General features: G+C 40.9%; 2 protein-coding genes across 3 annotated transcripts; both read left to right on the top strand.

The window, feature by feature from the left end:
• Positions 1-8,929: 8,929 nt before the first annotated feature.
• LOC124406761 (homeobox protein goosecoid-like) lies at positions 8,930-15,519 on the top strand. Of its 2 annotated transcripts, XR_006929258.1 has the most exons (4): positions 8,930-9,740; positions 11,277-11,566; positions 14,059-14,229; positions 15,269-15,404. XR_006929258.1 is itself a non-coding variant. In XM_046882337.1 (3 exons), the coding sequence occupies exons 1-3, from the start codon at positions 9,242-9,244 to the stop codon at positions 15,467-15,469; spliced, it is 990 nt and encodes a 329-aa protein (XP_046738293.1). In that variant the 5' UTR covers positions 8,930-9,241; the 3' UTR covers positions 15,470-15,519. The 2 variants fall into 2 exon arrangements, 1 of the variants encoding a protein (XP_046738293.1); XM_046882337.1 differs by lacking the exon at positions 14,059-14,229 and having other exon boundaries at positions 15,269-15,519.
• Positions 15,520-16,682: 1,163 nt separating this feature from the next.
• Positions 16,683-17,993, top strand: LOC124407141 (alpha-(1,3)-fucosyltransferase C-like). Its single transcript, XM_046882992.1, has one exon. The coding sequence runs from the start codon at positions 16,683-16,685 to the stop codon at positions 17,928-17,930; it is 1,248 nt and encodes a 415-aa protein (XP_046738948.1). The 3' UTR covers positions 17,931-17,993.
• Positions 17,994-18,845: the final 852 nt, after the last annotated feature.

The raw sequence follows: 18,845 nt of genomic DNA on the forward strand, positions 1-18,845 counted from the left end.
AAGGAGTACACAATACATATCAATTACAAAAACCAGTTTTTTTTTGTTTTTTTTTCAAGTATTCCTCGAACCGAGTATGTCCAAATTCAAATTCGAAATGTGAAATTCAACACCACATAATAGAAGTATGTTGTAACGACGGTAATATCGCGTGATAATCTTCATTCGAAAATATTAGCTATCAACGCCACTTAAACGTGATAACTTGGATTGGTAAGACAAAATAGTAGGAATTCCTGGTATGGTGGCTGTTGGTATAGGTATACGCTTATACCACCATCGGTAAGCAGTGACGGTGAGTATTGATTCATTCTCAATTCTAGCATCGCGTACCTATTCGGACAAATGCCAGGCGGAGACACTAGAATCTGTAAATTATTCCAAATTTTTTCTTAAGCTGTTTACAAATAGTTTCATTTTACAAACTATTTTTCAGGCATCGAGAATTCGTAATGAGTTTTACATAATTATTACACGCATTCCGAAGTCACTGGTGGATTATAATAATTAAGCCTTTTCACGGAAAAGTGAACCCAAAAATATCGAGTCTACAACGAAGAGTACTTTTTCAACCAAGTGTTTGAAAGAAGAACATTAAGAAGAATAGGTAATTAAAGAAGCAGATCATTTTACTCGAAAAGAAAATATTTTTTACTTGTAATTAATCGTTTCTTTGTTATACACTATATTCAATGCACGCTCAGTTGGGTTCCCCCTTTTTTACCTCGGAGAAAAGCCATGAAGAGCTCGTCAATGATAATAAAATTTAAGTCTCCTCGAGGAAAGCCCTCGTGTAGACTGCAGAGTTTGATGTCAAAGGGAGAAATACTTTTCACCGGACATAATACGGCTCCTCTATGCAATTCCGAAAACATCCAAATATTTTCATTGGATCCGACGGTCGGTTGCTACAATGGAACGCATGGTTTCGGAACCCTTAGAAATCGCGTAGCTCGCATAATATATTTCTCCATTGCAAGCTCGTCGCTTGCGAACGAAACGGCACACATAAAGGCGCGATTACACGGTGTCCATTTCAGATGTAAGGAAGAAAGAGACCAAACACTCTGTTGGCAGCGGCGATCGCTTTTCTCGCTCTTGGTCCCGGTGGGCGGGTGGGTATTATTTTCGGTATTTTGCCGATTCAATTGTGTGCGATGAAAAGGCAGCGTTTAACAAGAGTTTAATAAAAGGCAAACAAGGATGTCTTGGCCAGGCCAAGGATCTGGGATTATTTGCTTTCAATGGAACCCGAGGACCGCAGCTGCTGGCTCACTGATTCCTAGGCTTCACTCGTGGTATGTTCGCGTTTGCCACGTTCAGCCGTATATCCTTCTCTTTCCAGGATGCAGGACTTGAACCAGAGCTTAAGACCACGAGATACGAATTGTACAAATTCTCCGTTCAAATTTTTTAAATTACAAATTCACGCGTATTCTACAAATGTTTACAACATGTAGACAGATATGGTCAAGCACTCAGAAAAATGTTTAGTTTCAACAGCTAGTATTTTGTTGCTTTTTGGTGAATTTCGAGATCAATATACAATCCATCAAACGTTGCAGATGTCGACGGAATCAAAACAAAATTACTCAAATTATTTTACTCGTAGAGAACAAAAATTTTCATAATCTTTTATAAGTTTCCATAAAGTTTGTTAAGACATTCCGAAACATCCTGTTGCAATTACGACATGTCAGATCTACATAGTGAAACCATTCTGCAAAGATTGCAAATCGACTTTGTCGTTCTTTGCCGTGATGCCCGGAGGAAGTCGTACGATTTGAGAAGCGAAATTAGGGGGTTGAGGTAACCCTGTGGAGGGGTTTGAACATTTTTACGGCTCAGACCTAGGGACGCGGTCTAAGTTGCGTAAGCCTGCAGCCTAACTTTGCCGGCGGCGGCAATCGATGCTGATGTAATTATCCAAACGTTGAATTCTTTATCGGGCTGAAACAATGGCGTATTTTCAGACCAAACAACATCGCGTACCCACTGACTGGGGTGGCACCCCCTGGCGTACTCTCTTTGTTTATACTACGCAATAGAATAATCTCTGCACAGAGTTCAGTAACTATAACCGCGGAAGAACCAACGGATGTGTACATGCTGGACGTAGGAAGCGTGTGTAACGCGATGAGTGGCGTATACGTCGTAAGGAAAATGCACACCTCGACAAGCAATCATTTAAAAAAAATAATTCATTGGTCCATAATTGATGCTAACCTGATTCACATATAAGCGCATTGCCAGTGATGATAATTCTACAACGAACCGCGACAACTCTAAACAATAATGGTGCAAGTAATCAGTGAAAAAGTTTTACTATACACGGACGAGAATTGCCGTGAGCAATCAAAGTGCCTGTTTGAAAGTTTTCTTCGTAATGGAGCATTGCAGTTATCTCGTACAGCGAAATGAGTGTAGACCAACTCCCTTTAGACTCAAGGAAATTAATGAATTTTGCGGGTCATCTTCAAAATAGCGTTAAGAGTTTGGAGAGGCTAAATTCGGATGGTAGTTAACAAGATAGAAAACAGGACGCCATCGCTATGTCGTTTGAAACGAGTAAGTATCACGACTTTAATCAAATTCGCACAATTATCGTGAATTATGGTGATAATTTTGAGGATGAATCGTGAATCGATAGCAAATGCCCAAGCCTCTGGAAATTAGCAATTCTTTCAGCAAATATGTGTGTGAATTGGCTGGCATTTTAATAGCGTCAGCGATGATTGGGGAATTCAAAGCTCCGACGTGCTCGTGCCGTCTTAATTTAAATCAAAGATCTAGGCTTATCTGGTGTGCGATAGTGCGCGGCGGGCTAAGGCTTTTAGTCGAAGAGTTATTCGAACGTGGATTTTACTAAGTGAGATGATAATGCATTGGGACAACAATCCGGAAGGCGATGCGGCAGCGAGCGTCTTGGCCCTGCATAGATATCTTACCGGGGATCCCCGCCTATCCGCGATATATAGCGTTATCTAATCCCAAAGGAGTGTTGATTCTGCAGCTCACACCCGCATCACGCGATGAGGTTTTCGTGTCGCCGGGGATTACCCCTATTTTGCGACCGGGAGCCCCTACCTTCGGCCACCTACTCAGCCAGCACCCTCGGGCCGCCATCGTAAGTTCGAATGAAAACAAAATTAATGCTTTGCCACAACACGGTTGTAAGCTCCTTGAGTAATTACCCAGCCGTTTTACTTCCTCGGTTGGTTGCATAATGAATTTATAAGTAGGAAAACCGATCGGTATATACATACCTGTATAGAAAAAAATAAGTGACTTTGGCAGAATTTTTACCTTCGCTGAATCCGCCAATCTTATAAATCACCGCTTTCCCACTTTATCTGGCTTCCTAATTTTTGAAGCAACAGTAACCGCTCATAAAAATTTACTTTAAATATAATATATAATTTAAATATACAGTGGATGTAATGATCCTATGTACTCCTCGTGCCTTACGTAAATTTTTACCAAGTACTCACCACCATTTCTCCAATTTACCGAAGCCTCGAGTGACGCCATCGTTTTATAGTGATAATGAGAAAAAGAAGAGAGGAAAAAATGTTTTTATTGGAAAAGTGAAAGAGAGAACGGACGCTGGCGGATTTTGTTTCGGTCGAGTGTTAATTGGTTCTATCGAAAATATGACGGTCACGCCAATTGGCTGCATTTACATGTATCTCGTATGTATATGTACACTGCCGTTGTCCAATTATAGAAAATTAATTGGCAATCGATCAACTACGACGACTCGGTTGCATTAAACTGGCGACGAGGCAAACAGCAAATAACGCGCCAGATTGCACGGAATTTACTGTCAAGCCCTTTGAATATATCGATGTTATTGTAAAGCGTCGACCAATTACGTTTGTGATAACCGTTGACGCGTATATTTACTCCTCGTTCGCCATTGCAGCATAAAATTAGTTTCGCCCATCATCCGGTTTCCATAACGTGATTGGGTGCGATCGTGATACCAATAATGATCAATTTCTAAACCGGATGTAGCACCGCGGATGTTGTTAGAGATCACTTTACACACGCAAGCCAAGAAGTATCCTAAAGTACATTTTACGTTAACGTAAGTTTGTGCAAGATGAATACCTGAATTTGTATTTCGTGGGAGCTCCCATAAAAATGTTCCGACAAAGGTATAATAATATATAATATATTACACTCCTTTTTTGCGGCTCGGTCTTCTTCATCTTCTTCGTCTTAGCAGCGGGTCTAGAAAGCAAATATTTGCCGCAACGAATTATAATCCGCGTGGAAGTTAAAATATAGTGACGCGGATGCCCGAGCTTTTGTGTTGGAAGTTTTTTTTTATAGAATTCGGCATCTTTCATGATGCTGCGGCAGGATTTTACGCGGGATGGAAATCGAGGAGATATTTAGCTTAGGATGAAGAGGTAATTCGCAACGCGTAGTCCTCTGTCGGCTCAATTCTTCCAGCTCCGGCATGTTACTGCACAGAATTCTTTCCTCGATGAAGGTGACATCTGATATCTTTCTTAATGAACCCATCAGTCGCGCCTTTATTATATGTATATTACACTATCGGGCAGAACTGTATTCGGACACTCGTCATCGCTGCCATTAAAAACCACACCTACTGCTTACAGTACTTATCGTTGCCGAATAAATTTTGAATACGATTTTTCATTACCACACCCCAATTGCCAGTGTGGGAATATTGAAATGTGATTCGATTTTTTTTCTCTGTTTTTTCTGTTTTAACAAAAATCAACATTTTTTTCCCATACGTACTGGGTTATTACGGCGAAATCGAGAAACGCACTTTTCGCAAAGATTTATGTACACGCACAGAGATAGGATTAGGACCTACAGGCAATCAGTGCTAAAATCTAATACCACCGTGCCCTAATGCCGTGACAATACCTGCAAAACAGACAAAACAGATGTTTTCACGTCTATAAGCACGACGTTAAGTGGATGCTGGGGACACCTGCTGAGCTTGTTTCTCGGGGGTCACACTCGAGACTCTTGGCTTAAAAATCAAAAGCTTTCGCCCGGGAAACACCCGTGAAACTGCGCCAGTGTTGCCGCGCTACGGGATGCTTGTCCTTTCCTGCAAAAGGAATCGTAGAAATTCGCAAAGCCATCTATACAGGCTTGACGTGGAAATTTCGACATGGAATCTGCCTACATAACGACAAAGAAGAGACTATGGCACAGAAACATGCCGCCAGCTCGGTGTACCAGTAACAGTATAGCTAGTCGATACCAAAAAGCAAACAAGGAAACTACCGCCGTGTCAAAAAATCATCTAAGTCTTGGGGATGAGTAAATTCTGCAGTGTGCCAGTATTACAATTGTTAAAATGAATTTGACGTGACTATAGATGTGGAAACTCGGTTTACTCGTATATCTACACCGTGCAGCAAAGTTGTATCTAATTAATGCAATGTGCATTATACTTTCCTTGTCGTACGACTATTTATCGTAATTAATTATCTAGACAAAGCCACATATTCGCCGGCGGCATGATTACGCTGTATGCAATAATTCCTGCAAGCAAAGCTTGTATAATAACAAGTTTAACAGAGCTGCTGCAGGCGGCAGGGTAAAGTAGCAGGCGTGAACGAATGAGGTAATATTTTCATGGTAGGTTTACTTTAAGACCGAGATTCGAAACACACGTCCCTGTCACGGATGCCCCTGGGGGATGAAAATATTCAGAGTAAACTTCACGTCGGGATTATCCATGAACCTCATCTCTCCGACGTGAGTACGACAGCCAATTAGGTGTTACCTCTCGTGAAAACATACGACTGGAACTGAAGGGATTTGGGAGAACAGTGGGTGGGTGGTTACAGGTCGCGATGTAATTTGTATAATATACTTCTTGACTTGGGATTCTTCATCCTTCCAGAATATGTTTATAACCTAGTAAATCCTCCGAGCGCTCAAAAACTGAGATTAGAGTGAAAAATCAGGCTTCGATTTCACGCGAAAGCGAAACTCGCGAAACGTTTAGCTCGACAGAAAACCGAATGGACTCAATTGGGCTCCATTTGCTGGACTTAAGATCCTCCGATTTAGTCTTACGTAGCTATAATAGTTGATTACCGCGAAGACAATTATTTCCAAAAGAAATTAATTCCTACCACGCAAAAATTCGACGTAACATCTCGAGCAGCAATGTGACTGCAGAAGTTGACGACTTTTATTGACTTCCGATTGCATTACCATTTATTTCACTCCCCCGTGATAATTTGATAAGATCGCTGAAGGGATAGCGCAGCACTCTGCCGTTGACAATGCAATTAACTTTTGCTTTGTCCCGTGAACACGAGTTGTCATATACTTGTCGTGGGCAGGCCAATAAGCAGGGCTCTCGCTGCTCCGACAATGGGGCCAACTTATTATATTCATGAGTCTCAGCTCGTTCGCACTTCAGGGGAAGTGAGAATACGAGAAGTACTTTGATGCGGCAAATTTACCCCTCCTCGATCTAGTCAACGTGTTCTATTATATGATTTGCAGAGAATGAAACCATACCGCTGTTGAAAACACAGTTCACACGCTGGTCCGATTTTATTATGCAGCAGGAAATATTATTTAGAATGGAGATGAATTCAACTGCGCCGTTTCAGAAAATGAAATACTGGTTTTCTCCGATCATTTTGTACCCTGCTCGTTGTAAAAAAAAAAAAGAAAACGTTTTCGCCGTTTCGCCTTGCGATACGTTTTAATTACTAGGTCAAGATTTCTTGGTTTTGCAAGTACTATTTTAACGAATCTCCCTAAGGCGGAAAGCAGCTTGTCGTACAGAATCGTAATGCAACTTTGGTAATTTGAATCGTGTTTTGTACCGCCATCTTGGTCTCGCATAGACTCCGATGTGCGACGTTTCGCAAGGCTGGCTCACGCCAAATTCTTCAAACTGGTTGTACAAAATGGGTCCTAATCCACAGTGCGACTAAATCCCACCTCTCGCACGCTGCCTCGAACTGCAACTGCAGCGTCAATCAGAACTTGTACATGTGCAGCACCGCCCGTTTATCCCCATATCGTCCATATGCCGATATCCTATGGTTGCCCCGAGAATGCGAGCAAAACATTTAAGGCGCGCTTAGCGATTAGCCTTCGACATCTGAACTCGGATTGCGACCGAATTACTAGAAGAACTATAAAAAATAGCGTGCAACATGCACTATACACTTATTTTGCATACCGCTCCGATTAACCGTTTAATATTCATCTCTATGATGATTTCCATGTTATTGTTGCATAAAAACTATGAACGTACAGCAACCAGAGATTCATATAAAAGAACGAGAATCACGAAGGGTTCTAACAGCATGCCGTGTGTAAAGCTGTAAGGGTGATGCAGAGGGCAGGGATACATGGGATCTAGGATCTCTGGATTCGACCACGATTAACGTCCGGATTAGGATTAGGGCTGGCATATATGTATCCGTGCGAAAGAATAGCCCGTATATTCGCACACGCGGCGAAATTGTGCGCGTATGTAAGTTTCTGAACGGTTTCAACGTATGGATGGACTGCTATATATAATACAACGTCGAACACACGTACGGTGGTTCCGTTTATACCATCGTACGCACACAAATCGGAATTATGTACATAATCTACACATATGTACATGTATAATATTTCTACTACGTGCGTAGAAGCTGCACGCGAGATTTTCCCATCCCCTAATACCCATTACAACGGTTTTATGTTCTTAAATCGGGCCACATGGACGCGGGATCTTAAATAATTGAAGAGACATTTTACGGATTACAGTTCAACGATACCCGGCGTACCTGGCGTGACGATGGGGACCCAATTTTTGCGCCTGATTTTCCGGTCATTCTCGTCGTCTAAAGAAAATTTTTATAATCTCAACAATATCAGCAAAGTTTAAAGCGTTAGTTTTACTAGTGAAAAAAGAGGTATTGAAAACAAACAAACTCTTACATCGAACAAAGGGGTCCGGCCTGATTATCGCTAAGATGGTATAACAGCGTTAAGTGAGGAATCGGTTTGAAATGAGTAATATCAAATAATTTAAGCAGTCTGGAAAATAATAATTATCATATTCGTGGATTAACTGAATGGTGTAAAATAGGCATTTGCATCTGATTATGATATCTATTTCACTGTACATTTCAGACACAATTTCCGCAATTGCACAATCTTCTACTCTGCACATCATGGGTGAGGATCTTCACCTGAATGCATATCGCGTATGCAGACACACACATGTAGCTGTAGATCCAGGGAACAGGCGAACGGAAGGTACAAAGAGAGCGGCGTGAAAAAACGGTAATACACGGGGCGTCTGATGATTATCCACACTAAATGCGTCAGCCCCCTCCACCGGCTCCAACCCTCCGGTTACGAAGTTACGCTTCCGGTTGTCATCGCGAAATTCTGTCCCCGAGAACGGCGTTTTCCTAGGGGATGGAACTCGAGGCCACGCCTAGCAGCCAATCGGCGAGAAGACTGCAGGGTGGCTCAGGCAGCGAGGGTGGCGCGTCGACGAGGAACTACGAGGCCGGGGCTTCGTGTCTGGACATTTGTCTCTTCTAGTCAACGAAAAGCTCGTCGAGGAGAGGGCGTCGAAATTCGCCAATGCACCGGCTCGAGTTTTCACCCGAATTGTACAATTTCTTTCCGCCTTCTGTTGTCGTGAACCTCGTTTTTCATTCGTCTCGGTAATCAGTCGACGAATGCAAACACGCGCCGTGTCGCAACATGTTCAAATCGAGGATATTCATCAATCGACGCTGATAAATCGTCTGCTGTGTTTCAAACGGGCTATAAAACGTCCGTAAATCACTGATCAGAAGTTTCGTGAAGTTAGAACCGGCGGGATTGAAGAAAACTCAAAAAGTGCCAGAGTGCCTGATTCGTTGATTAGTTTCCATTCCGATTGGCTCGGGCTGATCAAATTTGCTCGACTTTAAGGTGAAAGTGATCCAACTCTGCACCGACGCGACGGATGCTGAAATCTGTGCAAACCACCGACGTGAATAGATATAGAGAGTTGGCAAGCCGGAAAATAATTCGAGACAAACGTCGAGGCGATTGCTTTGAGTGCGAATATCATACACGGGGCAATCCGTTCGTCGAAGCGAATGTTGCGTCCTACTTCCGGTGAATTGGATCCCCTGAAGGACCTCGGAAAGACAATTGAGGAAGTTTCACGATCTGGCAAATCGTGCGGAGTCACCTCGGAGGAAATAATATTTGGAACATGGTAGAAAGCAGCTTCGCCGGCGACTCCCCAAAATCAAGATCCTCGATGACCGAACCTTCCAGCCCTGTTCAGGACGGACCAGGACTTTCTGGGTACAGTCACGCCTACTTGTACGGCTACGGGGCCGACACCTTGCAGCAAAAAATCAAGTCCGAATCCCAGATAATCCAGTCGTCAAGAGATCATGTGGATCTCGATCGCGAACGCGTATTTTCCAGGAGCATTCACAGCCCTGCGAGTCCTGATCAATTGAATTACCGTCCGTCCGTGTCCAGGCCCAGCTCTTCTTCGGCTACCATGTCTTCGCCCACGTCCATATTCACCATCGACAGTATCCTCGCCCCTCGTACAGGTGGTAACGTCACCCCGACGAGCTCCGGAAGTTTGTCCACCGTGTCGAATGCCGAACCAATTAACTCGCCGCCGAGGACAGCCACGATGCATCCGCTTCAGCAGCAGCTCCATCACTTGGCGTTCACGTCTGCAGATTTTCTAGGTGGGTTTGAATTTTCAACTCGCTCGTAACGAAGATTGCGTGTTTTTATTCAAAAACGGCCAGGAACCGTTGAAGGGAACTTCATTCAAGGGGAATTTTCATTACGAGTACTTGATTCATATTTCCGATTTGTCGGAACTTCGTTCCACCGTTCTTCGATGAATAGTTGAAACCGTTTTAGAAAAATACTGGAGGGGTCACTTCGATAGTCCACATCACTTGGAAACCCCGAATGTATTTACACAGCGGCGATGATTCGCTAAATTAAAATTCTGTTGTCTTTACTACTGCACGGGGCTTCCGTAGAACCGTTACAAGAAGCCGTAGTAAGTGTGAAATGAAGATTCATCGTTTCCTATATGAGACGCGCCCATTTTTATTAGGCAATAAAAGATCTTTCAAAAATCAAATTTCATTTCTAAAGCCCATGGATAGATTTCACACCCGTTTTGCGTACAACGTAATAGGCGAGTATAAATTAATTATCGATCCTGCTTATGAGTTGACAGAATTGTTCTTGCCCGAATTCTCTAACATCCCAAGCGATTCCGATACCAAAGATATGTGATGAGATTCTAATAAGAATTCGAAGAATATTTTTACCCTGCAGTCACGGGCTGCAGTATTTTTCCTTTTCAAAGGAAAATTGTCTGGTCCGCGGTGCACTCGAGACGAGACAAATCCGACGTAAAACCTGAAGGCATCACCCGTCTCGCCTTTTTACCACCTTAAAAGCGCTAAGTATTTTCGTATTTTTTCCCACCCCGAGACTGGAACTAGAAACGCATCGTCGCCCTGAAACCTACAATCCGTCTTCCTCTCGCATGGACGGTTTCGCGCTTGCAAATCTGCCGCGAACTCCGGATGGAGAGCAAAGCTCTTTTTCTATGGAGAGCGTACAGGCACCGACGAGCAGGGGAAGGGGGGAGAAACGTTTAGGGGTAAAATGTAAGCAGCTTTTTTTGTAAGATTTTAAATAAGGTCTCTCGGGGGAATACGGACTCGGCACCGGAGTCTCGACGCCTCGTGACATGCGAGGGAACGCTAAGTGTGCGCAGCAGAGTTTAAACTCTGGAGAAATGTAATCCAGGTGAAGCCTTAATGGACTCACAGCTAAACTGGATTCATATTTGCCAATCTGATATGCATTCTCAGGCTCGTTTATTTGATCACCTCAGACGGCTGTACTGCACTATTGCATAAATTTGTATGAAAAAAAAAAGAATGAAAAATCAGTTATACTGATTCGAACCAATTTCGAATCCATTTCCACTATCCGATTCAATCTGATTCTCAGTTTAGGTCTTTCATTTAGCTCACGAAGAAACGTGTGAACTGATTAAACTTCCATTCGTTTTGTAAACGTTACAGTTTGTAAGAGGGCACCAATTGTACAAAATTATAATCCGTGATTAGTGAGGGTGTACCTTTGTCAAATTGGATTACCTAGTTACTTAGGCTAGTTTAGAGTAAACATTAAATTTTCGACTAGACTAACTCTTGCTTATCTGATTGTTGCCTCTCTGTTTGTTTCAGCTGCCGCCTATCCGGGACTCTATCCTGGCGGTTACGTTGCTGCGATGGCAGCGGCTGGTGTTTCGCTCCACGGACAACCGGCTTTTTATCACGCGACGCACCCTTATCACATGAGTCCAGGAGTTCCGGGGGCTGGACCGATGACCAAGAGGAAACGGCGCCATCGTACGATATTCACCGAAGAACAATTGGAGCAGTTGGAAGCCACCTTTGACAAGACTCATTACCCCGATGTCTTGCTCAGAGAGCAGTTGGCCCTCCAGGTCGATTTGAAGGAAGAGCGCATCGAAGTGAGTTGAATTTTGATAAATTAAGAAACGTTCCAATATTTCGTTGAAAATCCTTTACCTTAATTAGAATGAAAAATTAAGTTTTTTAAACGGTAAAGCTGAGAGAGTTTCTTCCGAGTATATTGTGCAGTTACGTGTGTTTGAAACGACTGGTAGGATCGACGCGTTCACTTTCAATTATTGAGATTTTGTTGATACTCCGAATTTGTTGTGTTAAAATAATACAGGACTGTGTTCCCAAATATTTGTAAAGCCCTTGAAATTCTTTCCCTTTAAAGTCCAAACATGGATGGATTCGGTAGAATTATTTCGACAAACAGCGCTGACAAGCCTTGTATACCTATAAAAGACCCGAGGGTCTTCCTGCACGGCTGGCAGGAAGAGACACGAAGGTTCAGGACAGAGTATCCAGTGGTGGAACCTCCGCAGTGGGTCTGACAAATTGGTTTTTTGAGAAATGAAAGATATTCGGTTACTCTCTGGTAAATATTTGACCTACCCGCGTTTGGTCGATATGCACAATTTATAATGTAAGCAAAGCCTCACTGTCGGAAGTCAATTGTTTGTAGCGTTAATGCCGTTAATGCACAAAGCCTATAATATTTTAATGTGACTAAAATGTCCTAAAACAGTCCGATCGGAGTGGTTTTGTTTGACATGCTGAGACTGTACGATACATTTTTGTCATCCATTAACTCTCCTACTTATTATCACCCTCGTTTTCCATACCGTATTAGCTTTTACATTTTCACATATTCTTTGCCGGATTTTAGAAAATTGTATTCACACCGTTGAAAATAGGTGCTTCGAAAACCCCATACTCACAACTTGTCCCAACTGTTTTCTACGCGACCATCTTTACCTGTTCCTCAGTAAACTCAATCTACATGTTTAATTATGATTCTATATTGAGACTCTCGTTGAAATATGATCGAAGTCTAAGGATAATTTCACAGCACGATGTAGTGTTCAGACTTCCGAACTTTACTTATTCGATAGTTCTTGACTAGGAAACTCGTCTACGTCACCTTGACAAACCCTTCAAGTTTAAGTTAATATTTCCCGAGAAAATTCTGCGCTTTGACAAGTGCCCTGGTTAATAGACCGAGATGTAACTTATTCCTCATTTCTCACGCGATAGTCGATCGATTACCAATCGCGACAAATAATTAAACCTCTTCTCAATTACGCGGTTTCAATGAAGGTACAAGAAGGAAAATTCTGGACTCACTTGATACTTGTTTAGCCACGACGCACAACACTTGCAGATTTCGCAATATTATGTATCTACAAACGAGATTTGCGAAAGAGTACTCAAAGATCTCTAGTATATCTTACCGTCGTCATGATACAGCGTTTTGGAAGCTAGTATATGACGTATATTCCTGGACCACCCACGTCGAGAGGTAATATCGCTTGGACTTTGAGAGGCTTAGTCAAGGAGTCTTTTCTGCAGTGAGGCAGCTTCTGGATTTTGGAACAACACCAACCTCGCCGCAGTGAGCGATCACATCGGAGATCTTCGCTTCTCTATAGATCTAAATTCCTAAAGAAATACAAAATTTGTTTGCACAGACGGCTCTTCGCTGCAATGCTGTGAGCCAAGATATTCGGAAGGGTACATATATATATATACGAGTATTCCCTACGAAACGCTATAGTCGTCCCGTTTCTTTGTAAGATTTTACTGTTTTATCGTCGGAAGCTTTTCTCCGTCGGAGTTCAAAGCATTGGCAAAATTACAATTCGTCACTCCTCGCACTTTACTTTTTCACGTCACCGTGAATATATAAATCGTAAAATTTGTCTGAGAATGTGCAATATCATTAGGGAAGCAAACCAACTGACAATTGTACAATTGTAACAATGAGTATCGGTTGTCTTCGGTATAATCGACTCGGACAGGCGTGTCGTGCAAAACGCAGGCGTGATATACACGGGTTAAAATTCTTTGATCCTTTCTCGTCCCCTCGCCCTTTCTCCATTACCTCTGGGCCTCTCACCCTTACAGTTCTCATCCATTCGGAGGGTGTTGTCGTTGGCTTATAAATCTACAGTACATCTTTCACGAGTTGCTTTGATGCAACAACACATATAATATTCAAATAAATTATCTTGTATGTCGATAATTTTTTCATTTTTTTTCTTTCGTTTTTTTATTTACTTTAAATCATGACAATTTCTTGTCGAAATCTGAAAAATATATTAGTTATCGTATACGAAAGACTAGACGGCACATTGAATTGATAGAAGTTGTTCGATTCATCATCATCGAAGGGCTGCAAATGTTTAAAATGAAAGCTCAGACACGACAGATAAAAAAAAAAAAAAAAAAATTGACCACGCAATTACGGTACCTATAAATTATACAAATTTTAATGTCTACAGATTTAAGAAAAATCGCGGTAGTATAAATTCACGGAAGAGTTTGTCATGCATATACTAACTCTGGTTTGTTTTTTTGTGTGTGTGTGTGTGTTTTTTTTTATTAGAAATGATGAAGCGAGTAAATATGACATAATACTGCCGCAGATAAGAAAACCCTGACTTCACTGTGAAATTTCGCACCTAGGGAGTCCTGGAAAATCCTAATCTGCTTTTACTGCCTAAAACTTTGAACAGACCGTACACAGTGAAAAGGCGCATTCATTTATTTGGGAAAAGTAAATAGCCAAAGACTTTACCGATTATACTGTTTTCCCGGTGTTTCTTTTTTTTTTCTACTTCCGTAGTACAACAAACGTTTCTACGAAGTTTTAAACGAAACTGCTGCCTACCTTCAAAACGGGACAATTTACAATTTATAAAAAAATTCATGAAAATTTACTCTCATACGCTTTACGTGTAGGTAGACGAACTAACGATATTCCAAATTATTATTCCATCTTCGACGTCGTCGCGACAACCTTGGATACAGTGCGTGTCTGTTAATGGTGAAAGTAATAAAATAATACGTATACAGGTATAAACGGCTATTGTCAATGCATGTCAATATTTGCAAGATATTTATATAAATGGATGAGTTTGCTCTGGTCTCCGTTGATACTTGGTCGATTTACGTTGAAATTTGAAATATAATATTCACGAAAAATGATGTTGGGTTCACACGTACTCTGGTCAATTGTTGTTGTAATCACGACCTTTCCGATGATATGTTGAAAAGGAGACCTTGTCAACGGATTTGGAAAGATTTTTAATGACAAACACTATGGAGTATAGCTTGAAAATCTCGCTTCCGGGATCCGATGATATGGCGCAAAATTTGAATATCGTGAATCGTGTCTTCACATAACCTTGACTGATTCATTACTAATAATAACAAAGTGAAGAGTAAGCCGTTCATTTTTGGTAAAAAGAAATCTATTGTACATTGAGATGTAGATATGAAAATAATGGAACTGTTATCTGACGACAATGGTAGTCGAATGAAAAATTATGGACAGAACTTTATTAATAAAATTATAATAAACTATCACCAAAAATGTTCTTAAAATTCATGAATTTTATTTTCTTGCATTATTCCAAAGGACCACTTCAATTCCCAGAGACTTGTTAAATCTATAAGCGAGATGTATGGAGACATGCTTCTCTGCTTCGCACCAATTGATTCTGACGCAGACAAGTCTCGTTCGTCAGCTCGCGAACTCGTGTCACGATTGAATTACACCGCTTCATTGCCTGTTATCAATTTTGTTGTTTCAGGTGTGGTTCAAAAACAGACGGGCCAAGTGGCGTAAGCAAAAAAGAGAAGAACAGGAAAGGCTTCGTAAGCTGCAGCTCGAACAACGGCAACGTACCGACGACGCTGTCGTCATGTCGCCAATAAGAGTCGCGAATCATCTTACCCTTAGGAAAGATCCTCATGACCAGGATACAGACAGCTCTGATCTTGAAGTGGCGTAGTCTTCGAAAACCGTCAAACTCGCAAACAGACCAGAGAATTTTTATTCCGGTTTCCATGCTTTCACGATTTACAAAATTTGAATAAAGATTCGAGGCGTGCAGTGCAGTATTCGGTCATATCTTATTCTCGGCCGAGTGTAAATAAGATGTAAATATGCCTGTAAATATTGATGAACTATGAATGTAGAGAAATTAATAAATTATTGTTCAAATAGGAAAGACAAAAGGGATTACAATTACGTTTATGATTCACAAATCATTTCCTTACAATCGTCGTCCATATATTTATGCCAGGTACGGATATGAAAACTGAATGCTTATCGATTTCAACTACAATCTTATAGCACAGGTTTGTACGTTGGAAAAATCATTGTAACATTTTCCTTTGAAGTAAAATGATCAGATCTCCACGCCTGAAAATTAATTCAGCCTTCCAGGTAATTCTATAATTTGGACAGATGTTTTAACTATATTATAATTATCTATCATATTAGAAACAGCGATACCATTAGTCGATAAATATCACGAAAGCGGAGCGGAAAGTGTGTCGGAAATTTTTATACAGTATAGACATTTTTCGAAAATCAAAAACCAGCTTTAGACGTTTTCCATAAATATGAAATGCCACATTGTACATACGCTTTGCGTTCGCATATCTAGTAAGTATAAGTGAATTCTGGCCTTCAACGTAAACGGATTCGATATCGGGCATTGTAGACTGATAAAACACGTGCACCTAGATTTAGTCAGTCACGCAGCGTCGCTTGCCGACACGAGATCGATCTAAAAATTAATAATTTCGTGTAATATAAAATGTAAAACGAGTGCAGAATGAGTGCGGTAGACAATAAAGTGCAACAAAAAGGTATATAAAAATATATGCCAGTGATTGAGCATATTTTAAAAACAATTTAAAACTTCCTGTCCATTGAATAATGACATCAAATTGTACTCAGGCAGATCAGAGTTTCTAGATTCAATTTAACTATTGAGAATATTGTTGTGCTAAATGCACAAAGTGCTATTCGACTAATGATTCACGGTTTTCATAAAATTGTGCGGCAGAGTTTGAAGTAGGAACGAATGTAAGAATCACATTCGTAAAGGTAGTTCACAGATTCAGACCCATTACGTCACTCCATAGGTAAAGATATATAAAATTTCATACTGTAACAACAGTGAAGATTTACATAACGCACCGCATGTTTGAAAAATGAGTTGTGTAACGAGCCATTTACAACGCGTAGTTACCTTGCGAGTATACATGATTGTTGCATTGGTTATTACACCAATGATTCTGCCATTTTTGTACGACAGAACACAATGTCAAAACGAGGTTCTGTATGGGTTCGAGTCAAGTTTGGAACGTAGAAATCACGTGGCACTGCTTACTATGGCGAAGAATGAAACAGACAAAAAACCGAAACTAGTGAATAAGAAAAAGACAGTTTTGTACTGGACGAAAATGTTTTCGAGTAAAAATTTTCGCTTAAGTGTACACGACGAAAATCCTGACGTTTTTGCAAACTGTCCTGTCAGCTCTTGCATTGGAACAAGCGATCGGAATTATCAACCTGTCGAGGAATTCGACGCTCTACTGTTCCACGGTCCAGAATTAAACGCCAGAGATCTGCCAAAAACAAGATCACCAAATCAACGCTACATATTCGCGGATTTTGAGACACAGGTCTTTCATCCGATACCGAAAAGATTAGAATTCAACAATTTTTTCAACTGGACAATGACTTACAGGAGAGATTCTGACATCATGCGGCCGCACGCTATGTTCAGGAAAATTAATAACAACGAACTGATCCCCCCCGAGATTCCTGCACAGTGGTTGAACGTCTCCGACGGCAACGTGTCCGAGTCTTCACGTCTCTTGTTCAAGAAGAAGTCGAAAATGGCCGCATGGTTCGTCTCTCATTGTTCGACGAACAGTAAGCGAGAGAACATCGTGAAGAAGTTGCAGAAATACGTGACGGTTGACATTTATGGAACATGTGGTAAATTTGAATGTCCGAAATCCAAAGGAGACGAATGCTACGAGCAATTGGAAGAAGGATATTTCTTCTATCTGTCATTCGAGAACTCGTTGTGTCGTGATTATATCACGGAAAAAGTATACCGGATCCTAGACTACGACGTTATACCCGTCGTTTACGGTGGGACAGACTACGAAACTTTTCTTCCGCCGAATTCCTACATCAACTTACAGGACTTTCCCTCGATCGAGGCACTCGCCAATTTCCTTACGAAACTGAGTCAGGATGAGGAGAGGTATCTGAGCTACTTCAAGTGGAGAAATTTTTACAGAATGGTCACTGGGGATCCCCATGTTATCGCTTGCGAGTTTTGCAAAACCCTTCATGAGCCGAATATGCCTCGACAGGTGATTGCCAACATATACGATTGGTGGGCTGGAGGATCGCAGTGTGTCCCACCACCTCAAATCAACTAATGAAGTCATTGGTGCTAATCAAGATGATTTTATTGGCATTTGACAAGGAAGAATAAGTATAGGTATATATGCTCGCGACCGAACGAATAAGGAGGAATAAGAACACTCTTATTGCTTCTTTGTTTTCAGTCATTTATGAGGATATTCCACATATAATGTATACATGTATATAAATGGTGCACCTAATACTTTGCTCATAAGTTCGAAGGCTTATAGATTTTCAGGTTACGAGTAATCCCCTCTTATTTTTTCTTAGAATTCCTTCCGTCAATTGAATATTTTTTTTTCTTTATTCGAAGATTCTTCTTGAGACATATTATACTCTTAGAAATTGTACAGCAATAGCAGCAAATTTAATGTGTCTTTAAGAAAATATATTTTAACTTCTACCAGTTATCAATTTTTCAAACAGTTATTTTCACTAATACGATTCATTCTCATGAGAATTGTTTCTCAGAAAGGATTGTAGGTACATTGTTATAGCCCTAGGCCAGGGTGGTCAAGAGGTGAACCATTTTTATTATAAGTAAATTATCATGTACAAACATTGAACAGTGATTCCTTGTAGTTTATAAGAAAATGACATGAACGTGTTTGGTTAAGAACCTCCAAGTTCCGTTGGATATTATTTGATACTTTTTGACACGTAGCTAAAAAATAATATTAGTTCGATAAGTACTGACAATAACGAGACAGATTCAGTTTTACGGGGTTAAACTGTGCGTGTGTATGTGTGTTTTTTTTTATATATCATATACAATTTATTAGGTTTTTCAAAATGGAAATGGTTGATCTGCTATTTTACGAGTATGATGTGATAACAAAATAAGTAAATCTTCCAGAATTAAATTACTTCTACATAAAAATGAACTAATCTAATCCAGACTGTAAGACCTTTCCAACGAATCGCTAAGA

This window comes from Diprion similis, chromosome 6 (genome assembly GCF_021155765.1).
Source record: "Diprion similis isolate iyDipSimi1 chromosome 6, iyDipSimi1.1, whole genome shotgun sequence".
NCBI lineage: Eukaryota > Metazoa > Arthropoda > Insecta > Hymenoptera > Diprionidae > Diprion > Diprion similis.

What these genes read in the sequence shown, in the direction of transcription:
- LOC124406761 (XM_046882337.1), top strand. Translation starts at nt 9,242, where the DNA reads ATGGTAGAAAGCAGCTTCGCCGGCGACTCCCCAAAATCAAGATCCTCG. An exon ending in CACGTCTGCAGATTTTCTAG is followed by an intron (nt 9,741 to 11,276) that starts GTGGGTTTGAAT and finishes TGTTTGTTTCAG; the next exon opens with CTGCCGCCTATCCGGGACTC. An exon ending in TGAAGGAAGAGCGCATCGAA is followed by an intron (nt 11,567 to 15,268) that starts GTGAGTTGAATT and finishes TTGTTGTTTCAG; the next exon opens with GTGTGGTTCAAAAACAGACG.
- LOC124407141 (XM_046882992.1), top strand. Translation starts at nt 16,683, where the DNA reads ATGAGTTGTGTAACGAGCCATTTACAACGCGTAGTTACCTTGCGAGTA.